The 25,958-nt window shown below is 36.4% G+C and overlaps 1 protein-coding gene across 1 annotated transcript in view; it reads right to left on the minus strand.

The window, feature by feature from the left end:
• Positions 1 to 25,958, minus strand: part of DCC (DCC netrin 1 receptor) — a 753,976-nt gene that overhangs the window by 610,293 nt on the left and 117,725 nt on the right. Inside the window, exon 3 of the mRNA XM_047086216.1 lies at positions 15,758 to 16,042. Coding sequence (XP_046942172.1) covers positions 15,758 to 16,042 — 285 coding nt within the window. The remainder of the gene's footprint in view (positions 1 to 15,757; positions 16,043 to 25,958) is intronic.

Genomic DNA, 25,958 nt, shown 5'->3' on the forward strand with positions numbered 1-25,958 from the left:
GATTATGAACATATCTGCCATAAATGTGTATTTGCAGATTTTTTCTGGCCATAACTTTTCAACTTAATTGGGTAAATGGCTCGAAGAGTGATTGTTACAGTGTATGGTAAAACAATGTTTATCTTTGTAAGAGACTCCCAAACTGTCTTCCAAAGTGGCTCTGCAATTTTGCATTCCCATTGGCAATGAATGAAAGTTCCTATTGTTCCTATCCTCATAAGCATTTGGTGTGGCCATTTTTTTTCATTTTAACAGGTGCCTAGTATTATAACTGTTCCAACTTGCAATTCCCCGATGACACATAATATTGAACATATTGCATATGCTTGGTCTCCATCTTTTAGTTCCTCTTTGGAAGGTGTCTGCCTATTTTTAAAATTGATTTGTTTTCTTATCATTGAGTTTCCACTGCTTGTATATTTCAGACACAAGTCATTTTATCAGATTGTGTTTTGCATATATTTTCTGTATGTGGCTTGTTTTTGCTTTCTCTTAACATTGTATTTTGCAGAGCAGAAATGATTAATATTACAACTTGTCAATCTTTCCTTTCATGGGTCATTTTATAGGTCTAAAAATTCATTGTTGAACCTAAGTTCACCTAGATTTTCTCCTATGTTGTCTCCTAGAAGTTTTTATAATTTTGCATTTTACATGTAGGTCTATGATCTGTTTTGAGTTAATTTTTTGCAAAAATGTATAATAAGGTCTGGGCCTAGAGGTTTTGTTTTATTTTGTTTTGCATATGAATATCCAATTGTTCCAGAATCATTTGTTGAAAAGACTATCCTTTCTCCATTGGCTTGATTTTGTACCTTTGTGAAAGATCAGTTGACTTTATGTGGGTCTATTTCTGGGTGCTCTGTTTTGTTCTACTGATCTGTTTGCCTGTTATTTGGCCAATATCACACCATCTTGACTATTGTACCTTTACAATGAGTCTGATGTCAAACAGTGTGCATCCTCAGACTTTCTTCTTCAGTATTGTTGTCACTATTCTATGTCTCCTGTCTTTCCATAAAAAACTTTTGAATCAATTTATTGAGATACACAAAATAACTTTAACTCACTGCGATTTTGTCTTTATCTTAAAATATCAATAGTTCAGGCATCACTGGGCTCATATTGCCACAAAATAACTGCTATTACCTTTTTAGACAGAGCTTGTATATTCCAGATGACTTCAATCTCTGCCTGCCCCATTTCAATTATGTTTATTATCTTTGTAGCTTCATTGGAGGCATTAGTGTTTGTGACCTGATGATAGGTATAAAAATGTCAGCTATTGCCTGATAAATTTGGTTTTATGTTTTCATTCTCTATAAATGTATAACCCAATAAAGTCTAAGATTATGGAAGTTTCCAAAAAAAGCAAATAGAATTTTTAAATTTTTTTTAATGTTTGTTTATTTTTGAGAGAGAGAGAGAGAGAGAAAAAAAAAAAAAGCATGGGTAGGGGAGGGACAGAGAGAGAGGGAGACACAGAATCTGAAGCAGGCTCCAGGCTCTGAGCTGTCAGCACAAAGCCGGATGCGGGGCTCAAATCCACAAGCAGCGAGATCATGACCTGAGCCAAAGTTGGACACTTAACCAACTGAGTCACCCAGGCGCCTCAGCAAAGAAATTTTTTAATAGTAAATAGCTTCCTATGTTTCACAACATTGTGATGAATTACATATGATCACCAATTTTTTTAGTTCCTTCAATCCAGAATGGAGGGTCTAGTTCCCTATAGTTTAATTCTGGCCTGGCCCTATGTTGTGCTTCGATCCATAGATTATAGATCCATAGATTATGTCATACTATATGAACTCTGGAGCTAAGGCCTCAAGAGGTATTACAGTTTCTTCCATGACTCTTTCTGAGACTAGCGTCTTAGTCTAGCCACCTGAAGAAGACACATGACAGATAACTGAGTTAAGTTCCCCCAAGTCAAAAATGAGTACCAACTGACAGATGTTTGAGTTAGGCCAACTTGAATCTTCCACTTTTGCCAAATGTACACAAGGGAGCCAAAGTGAAACCAGCAGAGGAACTGCTGAGATATACCACAGGATTATACAAGAAAATAAATTGTTTCAAGTCACTAAATTTTAGACTGGCTTATTATGTAGCAACAGATATTTGCCTTATTTTTCTTCTCTAAAATTTGATTTTTTTTAAAAAATTTTTTTTTCAACGTTTATTTCTTTTGGGGACAGAGAGAGACAGAGCATGAATGGGGGAGGGGCAGAGAGAGGGAGACACAGAATCGGAAACAGGCTCCGGGCTCCGAGCCATCAGCCCAGAGCCCGACGCGGGGCTCGAACTCACGGACCGCGAGATCGTGACCTGGCTGAAGTCGGACGCTCAACCGACTGCGCCACCCAGGCGCCCCAAATTTGATTTTTTTTTAAAAAGGGTGTCAAGAAAGTAGATTTACATTTTTAAATTAGGGAGGATAGGGGCACTGGGGTGGCTTAGTCGGTTAAGCATCTGACTTCAGCTCAGGTCATGATCTACGGTTCATGGGTTTGAGCCCCACATCGAGCTCCGTGTTGACAGTGCGGAGCCTGCTTGGGATTCTCTCTCTCCCTCTCTCTCTGTCCCTCCCTCACTCATGCTGTCTCTGTCTTTCTCAAAATAAATTAACTTAAATAAATAAAAGAATGTTTAAAATAAAATAAAATGAAATGAAATAAAATAAAATGAAATAAAATAAAATAAAATAAAATAAAATAAAATCCATCAACTGATGAATGGATAAAGAAATTGTGGTTTATATACACAATGGAATACTACGTGGCAATGAGAAAAAATGAAATATGGCCTCTTGTAGCAACGTGGATGGAACTGGAGAGTGTGATGCTAAGTGAAATAAGCCATGCAGAGAAAGACAGATACTATATGGTTTCACTCTTATGTGGATCCTGAGAAACTTAACAGGAACCCATGGGGGAGGGGAAGGAACAGAAAAAAAAGAGGTTAGAGTGGGAGAGAGCCAAAGCATAAGAGACTGTTAAAAACTGAGAACAAACTGAGGGTTGATGGGGGGTGGGAGGGAGGGGAGGGTGGGTGATGGGTATTGAGGAGGGCACCTTTTGGGATGAGCACTGGGTGTTGTATGGAAACCAATTTGTCAATAAATTTCATATATATAAAAAAATAAATAAATAAAATAAAATAAAATAAAATAAAATAAAATAAAATAAAATAGGGATGATGGGACACCTGCATGCTTCAGTTGGTTAAACCTCTGATTCTTGCTTCAGCTCAGGTCATGATCTCATGGTTTGTGAGATCAAGCCCCATGTCTTAGCATGGAGCCTGCTTGGGATTCTTTCTCTCCCTCTCTCTCTCTGTTCCTCTCCAACCTGTGCATGCACATGGGCTCTCTGTGTCTCTTTCCTTCTCAAAGTAAATAAACTTGAAATGAAATGAAATGAAATGAAATGAAATGAAATGAAATGAAATGAAATGAAAGAGGACAGAGGTACAATTGTCAATACTATTTTTGTGTGATAGAATCATAGGTGATTTTTATTTATATCTTTGGATTTCCAAAGCTTTTTATAAGAACATATATTAGTTTCAGTGTACACAGTTATGTTAAATTCTGTTGTTGTAAGGTGGATGACAATTACACAAGGAACAAAGAAATTATAAAAGTAAATGATTAAGACACAAGGCACATATTTAAGAGCAGATGAAAGTTTTCTCTCTAGGCTCTACAATAGTATGGCTAGAAAAGCCCTGGAAAGAATAAACTTGAAATTCTAGGTCATGACTTTAGTTGACTAAATTGATTTTAAGGGGCTATGATAGAATTAAGAACTACTCATAAAAATCATTTTTGTTCTTGCTATATGGGCACTGACTATTCATACCCAAATGGAATTATTCAGCTAATAGAACATGGCAAATTTTTCCAGTTAATTAATGAGCATGATTTAATCACATGAAATGGAATCAGAATTCCAGTTTGTAATACTCTATTTAATTAACTGGGTGATGGGTACACAAATGGTCATTTTATTTTTATTCTTTAAACTGCACAAATGTTTCATATGCTTCTATGTATGTGCTATATGTTTTAAAATGAAAGAGAGGAGAATGCAAGGGTAGAGACAAGAAAACATATTTGGCAATAGCTTTAAAATCAAACCAGCAAAAATTGATTTTTTTCTGTCAATTTATGTATTAAAAATAAACAAACAAAAAAAAAAGAAGCAGACCTCTTTAATATGATGTTCATGGAAGTTAATGCAAAAAAAATTATGCAGCCATTTTTCTAAATTGATTATAAGAAGTCTGATTTGCTTAGACTAAAACCCAGTTTAACTTTTTCCTGTTGGTAAGGGGGTGGGAAATGTTCTCCTGATTCTCAAACCTGATCTTATTCTCATCCTGGTGGCAATAAAGCTAATCCTCTTCAGAGGGCCAGAGGGTAGTATGTAACTAAAGGGAGAAGAATCGTGACAGTGATACTGCTCTCTGACACACACATTTAGATTGCATTTAAAGTGTAACATCTTAGCGTAACATGCTGCTTTTGCTTATGCTTCCTTCCTTCCTGCCTGCCTTCCTTCCTGCCTGCCTGCCTTCCTGCCTGCCTTCCTGCCTGCCTGCCTGCCTACCTTCCCGCCTTCCTGCCTGCCTACCTGTCTGCCTGCCTGCCTCCCTTCCTGCCTACCTCTCTGCCTTCCTGCCTACCTGCCTGCCTGCCTGCCTACCTACCTACCTGCCAACCTGCCTGCCTTCCTGTCTGCCTTCCCTCCTGTCTGCCTACCTACCTACCTACCTACCTGCCTGCCTGCCTAACCTGCTTGCCTGTCTGCCTATCTACCTGCCTGCCTGCCTTTCCCACCTTTCTAACTTTTTAAATGAAAAATCTGGCCAATATATTTGGCTTAAACTGTTATCTGAGTTGGAGAGGACTGATCCATAATCATTAGGAAAATGAATAATGACGTAGACAGTGGATCTCACAACTATGTGGTTTCAGGAGCCACTGTACTCTTAAAAACTACTGAGGACCCCAAGGAGCTTTTATTTATGTAGGTTATAGCCATAAATATTTACCATATTGAAAGTCAAAATTGAGAGACTTTAAAAAAATATGTATTCACTGAATATTTATTCACAATTTACCATAATATATGTATTTTTAACTGTATTAACTGTATTTTGTTTTTCCAAAACAAAAAAAATATTAGTGAGAAGACGGGTAGTACTTTACATTTTTCTAAAATTTTTAATGAGTAGTTTAATAGAGAATAACTAGACTGTTATGTTGAATAATGCATTTGCTTTGTTCTGGTATGTTTATCTGGTTGAATTACATGAAAATAACTAACCTCCAACAGATATGTAGTTGGAAAAGGAAAGGTGTGTTTTAACTGCCTTTTCAAATAATTGTAGATTTTATCCTTTAACACTACTCCAGTAAGTAGTTTCTTGAAAGTTACTTGTAACATGGAATCCGACGCCATATTAATAAACATTCTCCACCGCTATATAAAAATCCATTGCTCTGTCTTGGACTGTGAATAGATCTTTTACCCATGAGGGATTCTTGTCACATCAAGCTGCGGTCATTCGGGATGGCACAGTGAATTAGACAGATCTTCCCACTGTTGACACATTTCATTACACAGTATCAAAAATCCCCATTTGTTACTATTGCCACCAATCCCATCAGAAAGGCCTTTTAATGTTGTGATGCTGTCATGCTCAAGTGGCAGATACAAGTTTTCCAAATTTCTAATTTTAACTTAAAAGCTTGAATTTCATCCTTGGCAGCAGATACTATTTTCCTTAAACTGACTGGCTCACTTTGTTCATTTCTGAGAAAATGTCTAACCAGTACCCAAGTCTGAATAGCTATAGTTTTTCCGTTGATTGCCCTTTCAAGCGAAAATGGTGTTCTATAAAAAAAAAAAAAAAAGCTAATTCAGCTTGAAACTCAAATGATCGCGAAAATAAAAAAATCAATGTACTTAGACATCCTTCATATGCATTTCCTCTTTTTATATGCTGAATATTAAAAATATATGCACTTAAGGATTAAGAATTAATAAACTTAATAATTTTTATCGCATCGTGAAAGGTATTCTTAGTCAACATAGGGAAACAATACAAAAAAAAAGCCCAAAACTGTATGATCATTAAAATAGGTTTGACCCTGCAGATTCCCTAAAAGTGTCTCGAGAAACAGTAAGAGTCCATAGAGCATACTTTGAGAACCAGTGTAGACACAGCTTCAACAAATTAGCCCATCTTCTGAGAAGAAGCCCATTGCCTTTCAACACGGGAATAGTTTTGCATCCTTGAAGTAGAAACTGATAAGAATAATGATTACTCTTCCTCTTCCTTATTATTATTGTTATTACCATTATTTCTGTTATTATCATTATTATTTATTTGCATTTGTGAGGGCGGTAAAAATCTTAACTATTTCCAATCACTGTCTTTCAGCAGTCGATTAAAAATCAACAGGACAACTGGGTGGCTCAGTTGGTTAAGGGTCTGAATTTGGCTCGGGTCATGATGTCACAGTTGATGGATTCGAGTCCTGCATTGGGCTCTGTGCTGACAGCTCAGAGCCTGGAGCCTGCTTCGGATTCTGTGTTTCCCTCTCTCTCTGCCCTTCCCCTGCTTGTGTTCTGTCTCTCTCTCTCTCTTTCAAAAATTAAATAAACATTTAAAAAATTTTAAAAATTAAATTAAAAAAAATCAAGAAGCATCTTGGACCATATAACCTGACACATTTACCTACACTTCACATATTTAGAAATAAAAACTCCACTGTCTTCAGAGCTCATTACCCAAAGAGACATAGGGAGGCACACTAGTGAAAGTAGGGAGAGTATTTTCTATTTAAGGGCATTTCAATAAAAAAAAATCTATCAGACACTAACGTGGCCAAATTGAGTCTCTGAGGCCGGCTAGAAACTAAATTGGACTCTGCATTTGCAGGCCCAAATGTGTCAGGGCCACATGATTTTGTCTTACCTCATGATAGAAAACTGGACTGATTACATATGTCATCCAATGCTGGATACATTTTATAGTGAAAGGTGACTCTCTTTATTACTATTCTAGGACATTTGATGTGACCAATGAGTGGAATGCATGCTCACCCTGCGATGACAATGACTTTCTTTTAATGGGGCCATTTTCCTCAATTATTGTTTATGGATCTCAACACTAAACCTGCATAGCTGAATCTCAAGAATAACTGAGGCAGAGAGAAATTTAATTATGGACTGTTGGTGTCTGGGCCACCAGACAAAAATACCGGTGTTCACAATTTAATAACTATCTTCCTCAAAATAACCAGCGCTTGCTTTTAATTTTGATGCTTCCTGAATACAGAACATTTCCCCCTGCCCTTATTGTATACTCTTTGGTTTTCTTTATTAAATGACTGACTCAATGGAATATCAAACACTTTTCCAATTGGAAATGAAAGGACACTGCAGGCGACAGTGGGGTATTGTCTTTGATTTCTTCCCAGGCATAAGAGTTACAAATTAATTTAACTTCACAGAGCTGGTTTCCTGACTGCATCCTCAATTTCAAGCTAACATACTGTTTACCTGCTGGCTCCGTAGCCATCCCCATCTAGTTCTGTTTCAGGAAATTCAGCAGGTACCGTGTGCCTTCAAACCAAAGCAGATATAATAATATGTGCTCTGAGTGAAAAATTCCATCGAACTCCTTCTAACTCTGTGTTTAGAGTGTATTTTATTAAACACCGGCTTAATCCAAGGTGATCACAGGAAAATGAAAATTTATTTAATAAAAAAAGAAAAGAAAACTCCATCTGGTTGAAAGCCAAAGAGCTTTGAACAGGGTAGGAGAAAGAAACCATTTCTCAGTATTCATCCCTCTGTGATTCTATTACTTCCCTTCCTCATTTACACCAATTCAGTACTAAAAATGACATTCCCTCTCTGTAAATATTCCTACATCTGTTCATATTTCCTCTTTCTTTATCCATGTACACACACATACTGCTATTTGTAGATAGAGTTTGGAAGAAGAAAGCAGAGTGTCTATTCTTACCATTGGCATATGGCTGTATCCCTGTGTCTCACGGGCAAATTTTGAGTCTATCAGTTTCATTTTGTAGCAGGGTTGAAGGAAGTGGTTTTATATTTATAGAATGATTTTTTTTGTAGTTTTACAGCTGATGGTAGAGTCCCAGAAAACAAATGTTGCCATTATGATGTGTCAAAGTTAGTTTAGGGAACCCAGAAATCTTCATAATTTATATACATGCGTAAAGCAGAATTTAAAATTTTCTAGAAAAGTAATGGATTATTTACTCCAACTTTTGTTTTTGATAAAGAACCAAAAAAGTACTTGCGTTATTTCCTATTTGGTCAATGTTGAATAATAAAGGTATGCTCATTAACTCATGACTAAATATGTGTTTTTTATGCTCCAGGAATAAACTGATATCAAGCAGGACCAGAAAAGGAAGCTCCACCCATCCTTTCACTGATTTTTTGTGACTTTTGCACTAATAGGATATAGGTTGGGCTTCCACATATGCTCAGAAAAAGTGTCTTGTTTATGAGTCAAGGCAGACTGCTGCTCTCTTCAGTCAACTACCCTAGGGATGATAAGTGTCATAATCCTAGTAAATGCAGAGCTGACTATATATCAGCCCCAAAAGACTCTTGGGAAAGAAATACTCTCTCTTTGTCAAGAAATCTTCATTCCTCCTTACAGAGAACAATCTCAAGTATATTGTTTTTGCTTTTGACCTTGTATGAAATAGCAACACATCAGGGGATGGAAGTTTAGAGGAGATCATATAAATAGTATCTAATATCACTCAAGGTCCAGAATGAAAATCGAAAAACTAGTGGATCTAGTGAGGGAGAGATCACTAGTAACATTAGAATGACAGACATGGCAAGAAAAAATGTAACCAATCCCCCAGTATTTCAAGTACTTTTAACTTGGAGTCCTGGAGTAGGTTGCTATCCCCAAAACAGCACTGAGGGATGAAGACTTTTTTTGAACAAATTCAAGAATCAAACACATATTTTCTACTTATCCACTGTAAGTCATCTTAGGCTTACTAACATATAAACTTTAGGCTTACTAGCATATAAACTTGGTTGCATCTAAATGGAATTTCATCAACTCTTTAGGAAATACTGATTATCTTTACTGTCTTACATTTGTTAAAAGACCTGACCTGCAAAACTAATTCTAATATAGCATGACTATCCACTGGTTTCCATGCTCTGTTCAGCCCCTGTTCTCAAAGAGGGCAAGCCAAAGCTATTATGGTTGGGGGTAAAGGGGTGGAGCACATCATGATATGCAACTTGGTCATTTCACTGTATGGTCAGTGGTATACAATAGAAGTTATCTTATTTTCCTTTGGTGTGCTTTTTATGAGAATATAAACCACCTCAAAACCATTGTTTTTTTTAAATTAATTTAAAAGTAAGACAGTCTCATAGTTTATGAGATTGATTTTTGACCATTATTATTGTGTTTTAGCATGGCCTCATAGTTTTTAACAATTAGAGTTTGTCTAGAAAACTTGAACTTTTAAACACTGTGATTGCAATGGCAGAGTTGGAGATGAATGTGGAATGAAATAATAAATGAGAGTCTTGGTAGTGAGAAAATTTGGAAAGACTGCTCTAGACCAACCTCTTCTCTTAAAAGACAAGGAAATTAAGGATTTTATAAGATTCAGTGAATTGGTAATACCTAATAAAGATCAAATACCAGAAGTCTTATTTATCTTCTAACTCATTCCTAAGCCAGTGCCTCTTGCAATATTTTATATAGTAAAAAAAATAATGTTGACAGAAAGTTGGGGTGAAAATCATATAGCAATGTATTACTAAAGAAACAGTTGAAGTATAGTCTGCCTTTTAATAGACATGAAAAGCAAATGCAGAGACAGATGATACTATGGATAAATAGCGTTAAGTATGTGTAATTAACTACCACCAAACAAATGAACACTCAGATATCCAGAATCTAAATCAGGTAATTTACAATCAGATAAATAATATTGACATGAGAATCAAACTGCTTAAGACTGAAATTTCTAAAATGCCAAAGTAATTACAATAGTTAATAAGGACTTAGCAATTACAGGCATTGTATTTGGCCTCTTAAGTTAAAACCTCATAACCACTCTAATAAATAACATTACTCTCTACATATTGCAAAATAAACAAAGATTTAGATAAATAACTTGTGCTAAATTGCACCACTAGTAAGTGATAGGACTGAGATTAGTACTTAGTCTGGTGTCATACTCTATGCTTTTAGCAATTTATTATAATAATATTTCAATTGATCGATAGTAACTCAATATGAAATAGATCGTGGTAATCCACATGCTGACTCCTTCATGCAATCTGAATTAAATCTGATTTACTATTTAGGAAACATGGTTCAAATACAATATAGTCATATTTCATTCTTTTCTAAGTACATGTAAGAGAGAAGCAGAAAAATCCATTTTATCCAACTTAGATCTATGAAAGGTGAATAGCATTCTGTTTATAGCACAGCATAAGAAATAGTTTTATTCAAAACTAACCTAAGTAAAAAGGCAGACTATGGGAAAATCCTTTAGTGCAATGAAAAACATTAAGTATGGTACAAAAATACCAGGTTATAAGTTAATTCGATTTGCTCTTCACTTTCTTATTCCTACTTTTCTGTGAGTGTGTTTATATCATGATACATATTACCGAAAAACCTTCAAGGATGCCAACCATGAGTAAAGTGAATAGAATCAAGTCTAAATTTCTAGACACAGGATTCAATGTTCTCCATAAAAGAAGTTCAACTTCTCATTCCAGATTTATCATCTGCTATCATTCTACAAATGGTTATCATCTGAATATCTAGAAAAGGAATAATCTCTACAAACAGTCTGCAAATTTTCCACCTAAAATTGACTTATCCCTTGTCTGTGCTGATTTGGAACTAGATATGTTTACCTGAATTTACAATTCCTTCCCTTATGTTAGTAATATGGTTACATGAATTAACTGTCTGGCTCAATGATAAATTTAAAAAACAAAGATGGGGCGCCTGGGTGGCTCAGTCGGTTAAGCGTCCGACTTCGTCTCAGGTCATGATCTCGTGGTTCGTGAGTTCAAGCCCCGCGTCAGGCTCTGTGCTGACAGCTCAGAGCCTGGAGCCTGCTTCGGATTCTGTGTCTCCCTCTCTCTCTGCCCCTCCCCCGCTCATGCTCTGTCTCTCTCTCTGTCTCTGTCAAAAATAAATAAACATTAAAAAAATTAAAAAAGAAACAAAGAATGTGTCTTCTTTGTTTTCTCTTATAGACTATTATTCTGGGAAATTATAAAAACTAATGGTAGCAAAATGTAATTAATTTTGAAATATAAGCAATATTCAGTCAAACCAAAAAGTTTTATGTATCCATCAGTAATAGATTCTTGGTGATAAACACAGTTCTGAAACTATTTTGTTTTAAAACTATATATATATATATATTTCCTTTAAATAATATGAATTTTGAAATGGTTTTTGTTAAAATGCATTTCAATGAAAATAAATATTAGAGAGAAAAATCATTCAAAATATACTTTAGTCCAATGTATTCCATTAAAAGCCAATGCTTCTAATTGTATAGATATTTAAAGTTCAGGTCTTTCCAAGACCCAGAGTCATTTAATTGCAGCTAAACGAATGAACAATAGATTGGATTACCAATTGATCAATTCAATTAGGCCATTAAGAAAACTGAAATAAGAGCTCCAATGTATGGGCCAGTTATTTCACTCAACCTAGTACCCAAAGCAGATTTATAATTCAGCAATTCAATCTACTACTTGGCACTCAGATGTCATGAGAACTAAATAAACTGAACCTGACAATCCCAGTGGCCCCTCAATACCTCATACATTCTCCATCACGAAATGCTTTAAACCATCGCAACCTTATTCAGTACTGTATTATCAGTATTTCAAAACAAAACCCCTTTACAACAATTTAATACTAATTTACTCTGTTACATTACTCTGTTAAAAATGTACAAGTCCTCACAAGCAAGAATTCAATTTCTGCCTTAAAACATTAGTCAACACATTAGTTACCAATTTCCCTAACTTTGAATGAAATAAGTAATTATTCATTTAATCGGGAAAGTGTAAAATATTATGGGGAAATCTCATTTAAAAGTTTATAATTTTTCTTGAACACAATAGCACCAATTCCATCCCCAATCTCACAGAAAAGTGTGACTATCTAGATTTTACTGAGCCCAGACTCCATTGTCTCCCTCATAATCGGTATGTTTCTAAGACCTCACCTTAATTAAGATCTCCTCTCTCATCTTCATTTCTCAATCCTGCCTGATAGCCTTTTAGTAGCCACTGTTGGTCATTTCTCTCCAGGTTAATGCCCCACATTCTACCTTAACTTCATTCTTTCAGTTTATCTTCCTTACTTCCAGTTTGTCCCCTCCAACACATCTGTGCCCTATGACCCAGTTAAAACAACTAAGTGCAGGTCCCCTGAAAAGCTATTATATCCCCTTTCTCTATGCTGTGCTGATGCTGTACTTTTGTCCTGGTGTACACTTCTTTGCTCTTCATAACTGGCACCTGGTGTTTCTCTCTATGTAAGGGAATACCACTGTTACGTCCTTCACAGCGCAATCCACTTTCATTGTCTATTTTCCCCACTACACTATTGCTGTCTTAGGGCACAGTCTCCCAAGTTTGTATTCCTAGCAACCAGCATGATGGCAGGTCTATAAAATTCACTGGAGAGTTTGTTGAATAAGGTACTTATTTAGTTAGTTAGTAAATAAACTGAAATAAACTGAAATAAACTGAAATTGCTCCTTGAAAGGCAACATTTCAAAACAACTCTTTGATTCTTAAAATCTGAATTTAATAGAACTCAGTTAACTTGGTGATATCGGGCATCTGATATATAAAAGGGGTGACTTTTATTTTATATAAACTTGAATAAGAACATCAAATTATATATGAATTAGTACTAGATAACTTTCTACACACATTAGTGTTTATGTTTAAAGCTAATCCAAAAACAAATAACTTCATCAGTCAAGATGGTACTTAAATGACCATGAAGAATATATTATTTTAAAGAGTGGTGACCATTCAGAAACCACTTTAATGCTTCTAAGTCATGTTAATACTTTGATGGTTTTCTATTTTAATTGACTCCATCTTACCTGATTAAATAAGCATTAGAAGAGAGAGTGGGTCATCTATGTATCTAATTTATTACTTCCTCGGATTGGTACTTATAGAAAACAGAAATTCATTCAGAAGGGATTAGCATGATTTTAAGAATGAGAAAACCATAAGCGGCAATTAAAAGAGGCTGGGATTGACCATTCATTCATTCATTCATTCATTCTCTCATTCAATTTTGCACTCACAGTGGATTTGTGTATTTGACCTCTAAAGCAACTTGCAAACTCAGGGATAAGTGAAACAAACATATGCTCCTTCAGCAGAGCCTTTATACGGTCAATAGCATGCGAGACAGGCTTAACCAAGTATAACAACAGTGTGTGTGTGTGTGTGTGTGTGTGTATTACCTCAGGTCATAAATCCTTTTGGAAGCTTATATTTGAAATGATAGCACTCGGAGAAAATTTCTCATTGTATGTACTGATTTAAAAAAATACAATTTCCGGGGCGCCTGGGTGGCGCAGTCGGTTAAGCGTCCGACTTCAGCCAGGTCACGATCTCGCGGTCCGTGAGTTCGAGCCCCGCGTCGGGCTCTGGGCTGATGGCTCGGAGCCTGGAGCCTGTTTCCGATTCTGTGTCTCCCTCTCTCTCTGCCCCTCCCCCGTTCATGCTCTGTCTCTCTCTGTCCCAAAAATAAATAAACGTTGAAAAAAAAATAAAAATAAAAAAAAAATAAATAAAAAAATACAATTTCCATTCACATAAAAAATGCCCACACACCTCCAAAGTATACCAACATATTCTTGATTTTCACCAAATTAACAAGATGAAATTTGGCTTTAAATAAATCTCCATGGATTAGAATGCAAATGTGTTTTACAAGGTGAGTAAATAAATGTAAAGGGTGATCTGATGCTTATGTCTCTGTGTCTTTCAAAACTTTCCACTTCAGATTTAATATTTAATTAGTCCAACTTTATCCCTTAATACCACTGGAAAACAGACTTTTCACTCATATTAAGATAGCCTAACATAGTCTTGCCAATTTTCTGTGTGACTTACCTAGGCTTCCCATCTGATTGACTTAGATGCATTATTAAGGACATATGAATATAAATATTTAAAATTTTTGTGTATCTAATGGATGCCTAAATAAATGCATGTATGTGTTGGGAATAAATGCTACATTAGCATCTGTCACTGCCTAGCGGATGAAAGGAAACAGTGGTGCTGATGGTTATCGACATGTATAAGTCAGTATCCCTGTGACTGATGGAGGAGAGAATACACAAAAGAATTAGAAGAGGTTTCAGACATGTCCTTATCATAGTACCTAGATATGTTCAAATTGCCAGTTTGCTTTTGAAGTGGACTTAGGAATATCACCCTCTCTGTAGCTGAAGGACTTGTGATAACTGCACACAGCATGTGGAGACAAAAGCCAACATCAGTGCTTTGATAGGAAGTCTGTCACAATTACTCAAGTGTGTGTCTTCTTTGTGATTCTCACAAGTAAGTCTCTGTAAACCCTATAGTGCGATTAAATGGGAAAGTAGATACTACATAGATAGAAGATAGTAGCAGTTATTGGAAGAGAGAGATGTTAGAAAATATCGAGTCTAACCTCTGGTTATGTAGGAGAAGAAAAGGAGCCCAAAGTCTTAGATGTGCCAGATAAGAGAAAGGAAGACAAGAGGTAGAGAGAAACAACTTCCTTTATCATAATATCAGTCACACTTTATTGTAATGACTTACATGTCCATATTCATCCAGCACTCTAATAAGCAAGACTCTGTGTCAGTCTTAATCATTGCCATATCCCTGTACTTAGTCCAATGTTTCTCAGAAATGAGTATATGAATTGACGAGCAAATGAATGTTCAGTATTAACCTGGGGAAGTTTCTTAACCTTGCTGAACCTCACTCTCATCCTCTGAAAATGGGGATAATAATAACTACCTCTTAGAATGTTATCACAGGAAAATAAAATAATACATTAAAAGTGCTTAGCAGTGGGGTTACCTGGGCGACTCAGGCAGTTAAGCATCCAACTCTTGATTTTGGCTCAGGTCATGATCTCAGGGTTCAAGGGGTGAAATCCACGTTGGACTCTGTGCTCACAGCTCAGAGCCTGGAACCTACTTCAAATTCTCTCTCTCTCTCTCTCTCTCTCTCTCTCTTTCTCTCTCTCTCTGCCCCTCCCCTACTTGTGCACATTCATTCATTCATTCATTCATTCTCTCTCACTCTCAAAAATAAATAAACTTTAAAAAATGCTTAGCAGTGAACTTTATGCAAAGATTTGTATATTAATAGGATGAGTGAATACATACAAAAATGAAGCCAAATATAAGGAAAATACCTGTTTCTCCACAAACTTCAACTACAACACTGGGAAGAATAAGGAATGCTTTTGGCATACCCTCATCTAATGACTCACTTAGAAAGAAAGAAAGGAATATGAAACAAAACTCCTGAACAGTACAGAACTTAAAAAATAATTACAAAGTATTCATTAAAGGGAAAATCGTTGTTCAAACTACTTCAAAGAATATAATTCTGCTCTTTATTGAGCACAGCAGTACCTGACAAAATCCTGACTTCTGCTTCGTTTCCTGTTCTTGAGCTGGCTGGATTCCGGGCTAAGCATCGATAGATTCCAGTGTCCCCAGGTTGAAGTCTGCTGATCTGCAAGGCTCCAGAGGGCAACACCACCACTCGGGAATCACCTGGGATGGGAATCAGGTCTTGTTGGTTTTTTTGCCAATGTATTGTTGGCATAGGCTCCCCAATAACCTCACACTTGAGTAGCACTGTGTCTCCCATAAAGGCCGTGACAGATTCTGTCTGCGATAGGAACCTCAGTGGTCCTAGGGGAAAAACAAAGAAGGAAGGACAAATCTTTCAGATAAGGTACAATAATCACTAATAAAAATAATCACACCTGTACTCTTTGTAGAAAATTGTATTTTATATTTTGTCCAATTTCATCTCCTTTGCTCTTTATATTTTATGCATCTGACATTACAATAGTTTCTGTGGCTAAAAACCTGATAAAGATATTGCCATTAATCTCTAGAAGCTTACTATTTTGTATTATTCATTCATAAAACAGTCATGTAAAATAAACACAGCAGGCATGGTCATCTTAACTTTAGACATGAGGGAACTGAGGTTCAGAGACATAAAATTCCACAATTCTGCAAATAAGACCCGGTTCTTTTGAATCCTGGTCCTTTGTGCTTCCTAGTACATAGCTTTGGACAAAGGACTATGAAGTTATGGGGATTCATGAAGGACTGGCCGTCCTGCTTAGCCTAGAGGAATTTCAAGAAAGATGGGGGACATTAACCACCAATTGCAGTAACAGAAAACACTCTCATAGGAGTTGACTGCTTAAGGTAAATGATCATCAGTATTTTCAAGTTATGGTTGTGTTATACTGAGAAAATGAATTAGACTAGTTTGTGTCTCTAGCTTGGCTGGGCCACCTACTCTGTATGAGTACTTTGGTAACTTGTTTCATTTCTATGGGCTATAATAACATGGAATAAGAGCCAACTCAACTCACACAACCACTGTGATGTCCATATACAATAACAGGTGAAAAAGATGCAATCATATGGATGATTAAGCAAATGTAGGGGAAAAAAGAAATGACGAAAGTAAAATTAATTAATCATTACTGAGCATGAACACAGTGAAAGGAGCCTCCTCCATCATGATGTACATGAGAAGTGTAGGAAATATTTTGATCCTGCCCTCTTGAATCCCCTTCTTGTGAACAGATGGATATTTATAACCACAGTGCTTTGACCATGAAAACTTTTAAAAAATGATTACAAACACATTTGAATGAATTATGCCATCACTGATATAACATTGGAGATTTTATTTTACAGTTAATTTCATTAAATAATTTTAAATTCTTTGACCCATGTTTCATTCATTACAGTTATATTCTAATATTTTTATTTTCATTTTAATCTTACTGGAATTGTTTTCATTGTGTGTGTATTTCAAAATAAAATTTAACTCACTCATCATTTACCTCAAGTTTTTCTGATCATATTTTATGTTACCATGATTTTTTTAATTTTATAGATTTGTTTTCACCAAGTCAAAATTTTCTAGGTCCAGGTCCAAATTTCAACAATAAATTTTCCATCAATATGTAGTCAGTAGCCAATTCTACTTGTGCTCAGTTTGAAATATTAGTTTTATTTTTTGGTCTATTAATTCTCACAAACTAACTTTCCCTACAATATGATAAAATTTTTGTTTCAGTCCAAAGGGGAAAGGCAAGATGACTTACTTAAAACATCATAATTTAATATGGGAAACAATCAGAAAGGCTGTAGAGAAGTTGCCTTCCCTAGGTGAAAGTGGAATTTCATATTTCTTTCAGGGATTAGAATATTTGAACTGCCAGATAACTGAATCTATGAAATAGGAAATTACATCAATATTGCATGTGGAATAGGTAGAAGCTGCCAAAGATGGTTTATCACTCATTATATCTCCACTCACATTAACAGGCCTGCAGATCTATAGAGGCAATGTTAAGTTTGTTCTTTAGTAAGAATGATTAACCCTAGACCATACAGAACCATTCATACTTGTGGAAATATTAATTTATCAGTCAAAATGTATCCCACACATAAGGTACTAAAATTACTCATCTGGATCCCCAGTTAGGGCTCTGAAATCTGGATGCCTGGATCTGGTTATCTCAACACTACAAATATGTCTACAGGGGGTGCCAGCTGCATCCATAATTCTATTTTGATTTAGTATTCAGAATTAATCTAGAACTGTGCTGGATTAACCGCTGAGTAAAGAGACCAAAAGGATTCTGCTAACTTGTGTCCTGGCTAAAGAAATTGTTCAAAGTCCAATTTCTATACTCCTTGTAGTGTAGTGTCTAGAGTCTATTCAAAAGACATACATTAATCTACAACCAATTGGCTAAAATGTAGATTTAAAGCATGTAATTAAACAGAGAATGGCTTGTATACACTACACAAGGCAAAACTGCAATGAATAGTTAGCCAGATGTTGTGAGGGTTTGTTTTTTTTTTAATTTAATCATTTTCTTCTTGGCCTCCACTTCTAGTATTTTGTTTTGTAGTTAAGGAAATATGGTTGGGAATAATTTATCTACACATACAAATTATATGATTTATGCAACACAGGTAAGAATAAAATATTTTGAATAAGTTGATAAAAATATCTGGATACTTATGTATATTCAACTATATGGTCTTGTATAAGTTATATACATTAGATAAAATTCACAATACTTATTTTACATCTAAATGTCTGTGGTGATCCAAAAACCCATTTACTAAATTCTCAAGTATAGAATAAAATATTAAATGAAAGGGCATAAGCATACCTTAGGGATATTGTGGGTTCAATTCTAGAACACCATAATAAAGTGAATATTGCAATAAAGTAAGTAAAATGAACTTTTTGTTTTGCTGGCTCATATAAAAGCTATGTTTACACTATACTGTAATCTATTCAGTGTGCAATATTATTATGTAAGATGCTTTAATTGAAAAGTACTTTATTGATAAAAAAAAATGCTAAGCATCATCTGGGCTTTCACCAAGTTGAAATCTTTTTCCAGTAGGAGGGTCTTGCCTCGATGTTGATGGATGCTGACTGATCAAGGTTGTGGCTGCTGAAAGCTGGGGTGGCCGTGGAAATTTCTTAAAATAAAACAACAATGAAGTTTGTTGCATTGATCAATTGTTAGTTTCACAAACAATTTCTTTGTAGCATGTGACACTGTTTGATAGCATTTTACCCAGAGTTGAACTTCTTTCAAAATTGGAGTCTGCCCTCTCAAATTTTGCTGCTACTTTTTCAACTAAGTTTATGTAATATCCCAAATCCTTGATTTTCATTTCAACAATCTTCATAGCAGTGAAGACCAGGAGTAGAATGCATCTCAAGAAACTACTTTCTTTGCTCATCCATAAGAAGCAACTCCTCATCTGTTGCGTTTTATCATCAGATTGAAGCAATTCAGTCATATCTTCTGGCTCCACTTCCAAATCTTGTTCTCTTGCTATTTCCATCAACATCTGCAGTTACTTCCTCCACTGAAGTCTTGAACCCCTCCAAGTCATCCATTAGGGTTGGAATCAACTTCTGCCAAACTCCTATTAATGTTGGTATTTTGACTTCTCCCCATGAATCATAAATGTGCTTAGTGGCATCTAGAATGGTGAATCTCTTGTAGAAGAGATTGACTCTGCCCTATTGTATCAGAGGAGTCACTATCTATGGCAGATTTGGCCTTACAAAATATATTTCTTAAATAATAAGACTGGGAGGTCAAAATTACTTTTGATCCATGAGTTGCAGAATGGATGTTGTGCTAGCAGGCATGAAAACATTAATCATATTGTGCATCTCCACCAGGGCTGTTAGGTGACCAAGTGCATTGTCAAAGGATAGTAATATTTTGAAAGGAGTTTTTTTTTTCTGTGCAGAATGTCTCAACAATAGGCTTAAAATATTTAGTAAACCATGTTGCAAACAGATATGGTGTCATCTAGGCTTTGTTGTTGCATTTACAGAGCATAGCCAAACTAGATTTAGCACGATTCTTAAGAGCCCTATGGTTTTCAGAATGGCAAATGAGCACTGGCTTCAACTTAAAGTCACCAGTTACATTAGCCCCTAACAAGAAAGTTAGCCTGTCGTTTGAAGCTTTGACTTCCCCTCTCTAGCCATGGAAGTCCTAGATGGCATCGTCTTTCAATAGAAGGTTTTTTTTTTTTCCACATTGAAAATCTGTTGTCTGTTGTAGCCACCTTCATTAATTATCTTAGCTAGACCTTTTGGATAACTTGCTGCAGCTCCTGTATCATCATTTGCTGTTTCTCCTTGCATTTTGATATCATAAGAAAGGATTCTTTCCTTAAACTTCATCAACCAACCACTGCTAGCTCCAAACATTCCTTCTGCAGCTTCTTCACCTCTCTCAGTCTTCACAGAATTGAAGAGACTTAGGGTCTTGCTCTGGATTAGGCTTTGACTGAAGAGAATGTTGTGGCTGGTTTGACCTTCTATCCAACTGCTAAAACTGTCTCCCTGTTGGCAGTCAGGCTGTTTCACTTTCTTATCATTTGTGTTTTAACTAAAGAAGTACTTTCAATTTCCTTTAAGAACTTTTCCTCTACATTCACAATCTGGCTGATTGTTTGGGGCAAGAAGCCTTGCTTTTGGCCTGTCTTAGATTTTGATATACCTAACTTACTAAACTTAGTAACTTCTAGCTTTGGTTTTAAAATGAGACATGAATGACTTTCCCTTTAACTTCAACACTTAGAGGCCACTAGAGGGTTATTCATCATCTAATTTCAATATCTTTGTGTCTCAGGGAATAGGGAGGCCCAAGGAGAGGGAGAGGATGTGGGAATGGTCTGATGGTGCAGCAGTCAGAACACACAGCATAGTTATAGATCAATGTTTGATGAGCGTGGTTCATGGCACCCCAAAATAATTACAATAGTAACATCAAAGATCACTGATCACAGATAAGCATAACAAATACAATAATAATGAAAAAAGTTTGTAACATTGTAAAAATTACCAAAATGTGACACAGAGACACAAAGTGAACAAATGCTGTTGGGAAAATAGGGCCAAAAGACGTGGGTGACACAGGATTGCCACAAACCTTCAATCTGTAAAAAAATATACAGTATCTATAAAGCCCAATAAAGCAAATTACAATAAAACAAGGTATGCCTGTACTCAAACTTATACTCAACAACCGGTTCCTTTATGTAACTTCAACTAGCTGGAAGAATCATACACAGGACATAAAATTGTATGTTAATATAATTAGACTTAATGAAATTGGCTAATATTACACATGTTTTTTCAGTATGCACTCTATGATGATTTCAGATTTTAATAAACGAGGTCAAAATCGCATCCTATTTAAAATTTAATGATGTAATAATGTTTGAAACTTTCAAATAGTTGATTATTTGACACAGTGAGAAATTATAAACCTAATTTGTAGCTTTTTCTTTTTGTCTCTGCAAAGCAAACCCAGCACATCAAAAAGCAATTGTAAGTTTACAAGACTCTCTATGGCTTAAACTAATGCTCCCAATATTGTACCGAATTCTAGCACTCACATCTCTTGGTGCTGTAACAACCCAGCAACAGTATTAAGAGAAGAAGTTATAGGCTATCACCTCAGTACTATATTTTCAAGGCATGAGTATGAGCACGTAGTAATGAACATTAAACTCACTGTAACTCGTAAGAATGAAATACAGTATTTTTGGAAGAGCCATTTAATGCTCTAAGGCAATACAAATGATTCCCATGTTTCATTCATAGAGAGATACAAGTATAATTTTAACTACATTCTCATGAAAAATAGCTACCTGATCCACAAGAGCCTTTTTTTGAAAAAAAAAAAAAAAAAAAAAAAAAAAGTTTGGCTCAGACACATCTGATCCACTGTAATCAAAGCACAAGTGGTCTTCTTACCTCTACTCTTTTCTTGTCTTAATACATTCCAAACATAGTAAAAGGTCAGTGTTCCTACATCACCAAAGTTTTTGCTTTACTTAAGAAACTCCAATCTCCTCCAAATTTTCCAGTATATTCTTATACCCCAAAAGCTGGTACCCAAGAATATAGCACAAGGCACCTTTCGGGCTCAACTTCCACAACTCCTACAAAACAATTCTTTTTTTTTTTTTTAATTTTTTTTTTCAACGTTTATTTATTTTTGGGACAGAGAGAGACAGAGCATGAACGGGGGAGGGGCAGAGAGAGAGGGAGACACAGAATCGGAAACAGGCTCCAGGCTCTGAGCCATCAGCCCAGAGCCTGACGCGGGGCTTGAACTCACGGACCGCGAGATCGTGACCTGGCTGAAGTCAGACGCTTAACCGACTGCGCCACCCAGGCGCCCCCCTATAAAACAATTCTTGATCTATTGAACTGGTCTACTCCCTAAGCCTGGCTTCCTTTTAATTGTTTTTCTCATATCTCCTCTAAAAAACAAAACCAAAACCCAAACAAACCAAAACAAACCAAAACAAAACAAAAATCTCTATCCTTACATCTACCTATCAAAATTGTGGTTTTCTTAAGGTACTGATTCAAGGAGCACCTGGGTGGCTCATTCGGCTAAGCATCCAACTCTTGGTTTCAGCTCAAGTCACAATTTCATGGATCATGAGACTGAGCCCCCCTTTGGGCTCTGCACTGTTGGCATAGTTGGAGCATGGTTGGGACTCTCTCTCTCTCTCTCTCTCTTTCTCTCTCTGCCCTTCCTCTACTCATCCGAGTGCACTCTCTGTCTTTCTAAATAAATAAATAAATATTTAAAAAGTTAAAAAGCACTGACTAAAAAAATTTCCTTTTCTAGTCTTGCTTACGGGAAATCATCTCACAAATCTTTGGAATTTTTACAGCACTGATAACTTACAGATAATATGACAATATCAGTTGTACCAATAAAAGCCCAACAAGTGTTTACATATTTGTATATGTGAGGGTTTTCTTTGAGGGAGGGTATTTTATTTTACATCTCCAGAGTATGTCAAATATCTACAAAATACACAAATATTTGTTGAGGTTCTATGTGACTCTAAATGTTTAAAAAGAACATTGCAGACATCCAGATGTCGATCACTGCATTTGAGTGTTGGTTCTATCACAATCTAACATACTCAGTGGCAGTCTGGGATGGTAAAGAACACACATGGGTGCCAGATTACCTAGGGTCACTTCTATGCTTCACCATTTAACCAGCTCACCGTTTAACCCGACTTCAGACAAGGTGTCAGCGTTACCATTTGCACTATCATAAATCACCTTACCTAATCCTCACAATAGCCCTACAACTGTGTCCCTACTTTACAGACAGAAGTAGAATAGGAGCAAAACTCATTCAAATGTTTACATTATGTACATTAATTTTTAGTATTGAATTATTATACTTCTTAACACACCTTATTTTCCCAACCCATGGTAATGTCTCAAGGGGAGTTTCTTCTATAGATCAGTACCCCTGCACTCCTCAACCCCCAAAGAGCCACGTAGTGCTGGGTAAACTCTGTTGTTTAGTAAGTACATTCTACCCTGGGTTGAATTCTCAAAGACCAACTTTGGCCTGAAATACTACACTATTAAAAATAGCATACAAACTTTTTTCAAAAAAACAAACGTATTTTTGGTACTTTCATGGAAGGCTTCCACTGTTAGCCTTGGTTCTGGGAAAGGCTGTTTCCAAGAATGAATTGCACTCAAGCTTTCAGCCTTCCTACTTAGTCTGGCCCAGGATGCTTCAGCAGTTTTAAATCATCTAGCCACCTCTGGACTTGCTGGAAGTGTTCCCTACCAGTGAACTTGCAGGTTCACATAATATCTGTACCTATGTGCATTAACAAAGGCCACCACTTATTCCGGAGGGATTCGTTTGGGAACTATTAAAAGGAGAGAACATACTGCTTTGAATTTGGAAAAGTCAGACACGTATGGGAGCTTCATTTTATCCCCTGTCCTAGAAATGAGAAATACAGCACTTATAATTCAAATTTTATCAGTTCCTAATAGCCAGCAAAAGTGGCTGGGCTTCAGTATCAGAAATTTTACTGATGTCAACTACCCTAATTATAGTTGTACAGTAAGCCTTAAGTGTTGTTAGCAAGAGATACACAACCACTATGCAAGAACCGTGGTGAGATGGATTTCACCCTGTTTATTGTGGTTTTTGTACAAGATCCTTCAGTTTTCCTTTAGTCGGAATTTTAACACTAAAAGGATTCATTAGGGGTTCACTTATATATGTTACTTTGTAATGTTGCTCAAGGCCTTTAAACAGCCGTAACTGCAATTCTTTTCTAAAATGTTTACTACCTACCCATGCAAGGAGTGAAGGTTTTATTCTTTTAAGCCCTTCAGTAACACAGCACTTGAATACCTGGGATTTAACAATGCCAGTTCAGTACCAGAATTCTCAGTTCCTCAGAGAGGCCTCCCCCAAGCCTAGATAGACCCAATCATCTCTAGATGACTTTTTTGCACCATTTACTTCAATTGTAATTAATTAACTATGGAATTGATGTAATAACCATCTTCCCGGTTAATCCATAAATTCCACAAAAGCAGGGCTAGGTCTATTATATTGTGCACTCTGAGCACTTAGCACAGTGCATGGCATATGGTTGTCCATCAAATATTTCTGAATGAAAGAAAGATGCATTATCCACAAAATAATTTGTTTAGGCAAATATCATAGGGTCTAACCATTGGGAAGTCTAGGAAGGACATCAATGGCTAGGGAGGCATAAAGAGAAGGAGAAAGTATCTCTTCAGGGGGCATGATAAAGAGGAAAGTCTTATAAACATACATGAAGCCAAACCATAAAGGTTTTCATTTGAAAAGGGATTATGTTTGGGCAGCGGCAGGGGACGGGTGGAGAGAAAAGAAGCTATGCCTAGTTCATCCATGAACATTTTTACCTAGCCTCATAAGTTTAAACTGTAGACCAATGATATACACTTTAAATGAGATTTCCCCATCCTTCCTTCCAAATCAGTGTCCTTGGGAACAACGTTATCAGTGGTCCCCGGGCCAGCCCCTACCCAGCTGGGACAGCCTGGGCTATGGCTGCCGCCATCAATCAGATTCCAGCCAATACCTATTTCCTCAGGAGCTAGGCACACCAGTAACTGCTGGCTGTCACTGAGGCAGTAGAAATGTTAATAGCAAAAGCAGCAAACATTTTTCATTTAGGCTTTTCCTTTGTGATGCTAAAAAAATGAGGTAAAATATCACCATGGCAATGAATGAAAAGCTGCTAAATCTGCAGGGACATCAAAAGTGCTAGGCTCCCAGAATTAAAATAATGAGAACAATAGTCTCTCTGGACCCTTCCACCCATGCATACACACACCACACAGACTAGGAGAAATCTTTCCATCGGATCCAGTCAGAAAGTTTGAATATCTTAGACATGCACTTTCATTCACTGAATTCTAAACTACTTTGGTTTTTAAGCAAAAGTAGAAATAAAGCATTTCACAGTCCAGGTTTATGCCAAGACTCTCTGCCTCTAGGGAGGCCTCCCTCCACCCGCACACCCCTAGACTGGGCCTATTCCTTTTTAAAAATTCTAATCTGAAAATGGCACATTCTTCTGATTTGCCCTCTAGCCTCTTTGGCAGACTATCAGGATCCCCATCTCCTCCTATGGAAGGTCTAATTATTAAGTAATTAAAATTCATTTAATAAAAAGAGACTTATCAATTGGGGGACAGACTTTGGGGTTGGAAACATGCCTCGCTTTTAAATATTCAGCAATGTGGTGATATTCTACACCTGCCAGAGAGCTGCTATAAATGCTTTGTTTGCTCCAAATTAAAGCCTCAAGGCTGTGTCCCTTCAAAGCCAGGACCTTGTTTGCCCTAGTTTAATTCGCAAATTAGCTGAGGGGAAGAAAATAGAGGTAATCCAAAGAGAAGTTCTCTAAATTTGGTCCTTCTGCTTAGGAGCCCAAAGACCAAGAAAGGATTCTTAGAATTTGTTAAAAGCATGTTTCTCCTGGTATGTCCCTCTGAGAGCTATCATTTTCCTTCCTCATTTTTGTCCCAGATTTTTGTTTCAGCTTCATTTTCACTGGCAACATTACAGACTTCTAGATAGTTGGCTAAAGAGCAGTTGGATACATGTGGCATTGCAACACAAACCTAGTGAATATGTCTGGTGAGTGCCAGTCATACTCACCCAGT

The sequence above is a fragment of the Lynx rufus genome, unplaced genomic scaffold, assembly GCF_022079265.1.
Source record: "Lynx rufus isolate CCGP_SWC_20201006 ecotype Redwood Valley unplaced genomic scaffold, mLynRuf1.p SCAF_20, whole genome shotgun sequence".
NCBI classification, from domain to species: Eukaryota; Metazoa; Chordata; class Mammalia; order Carnivora; family Felidae; genus Lynx; species Lynx rufus.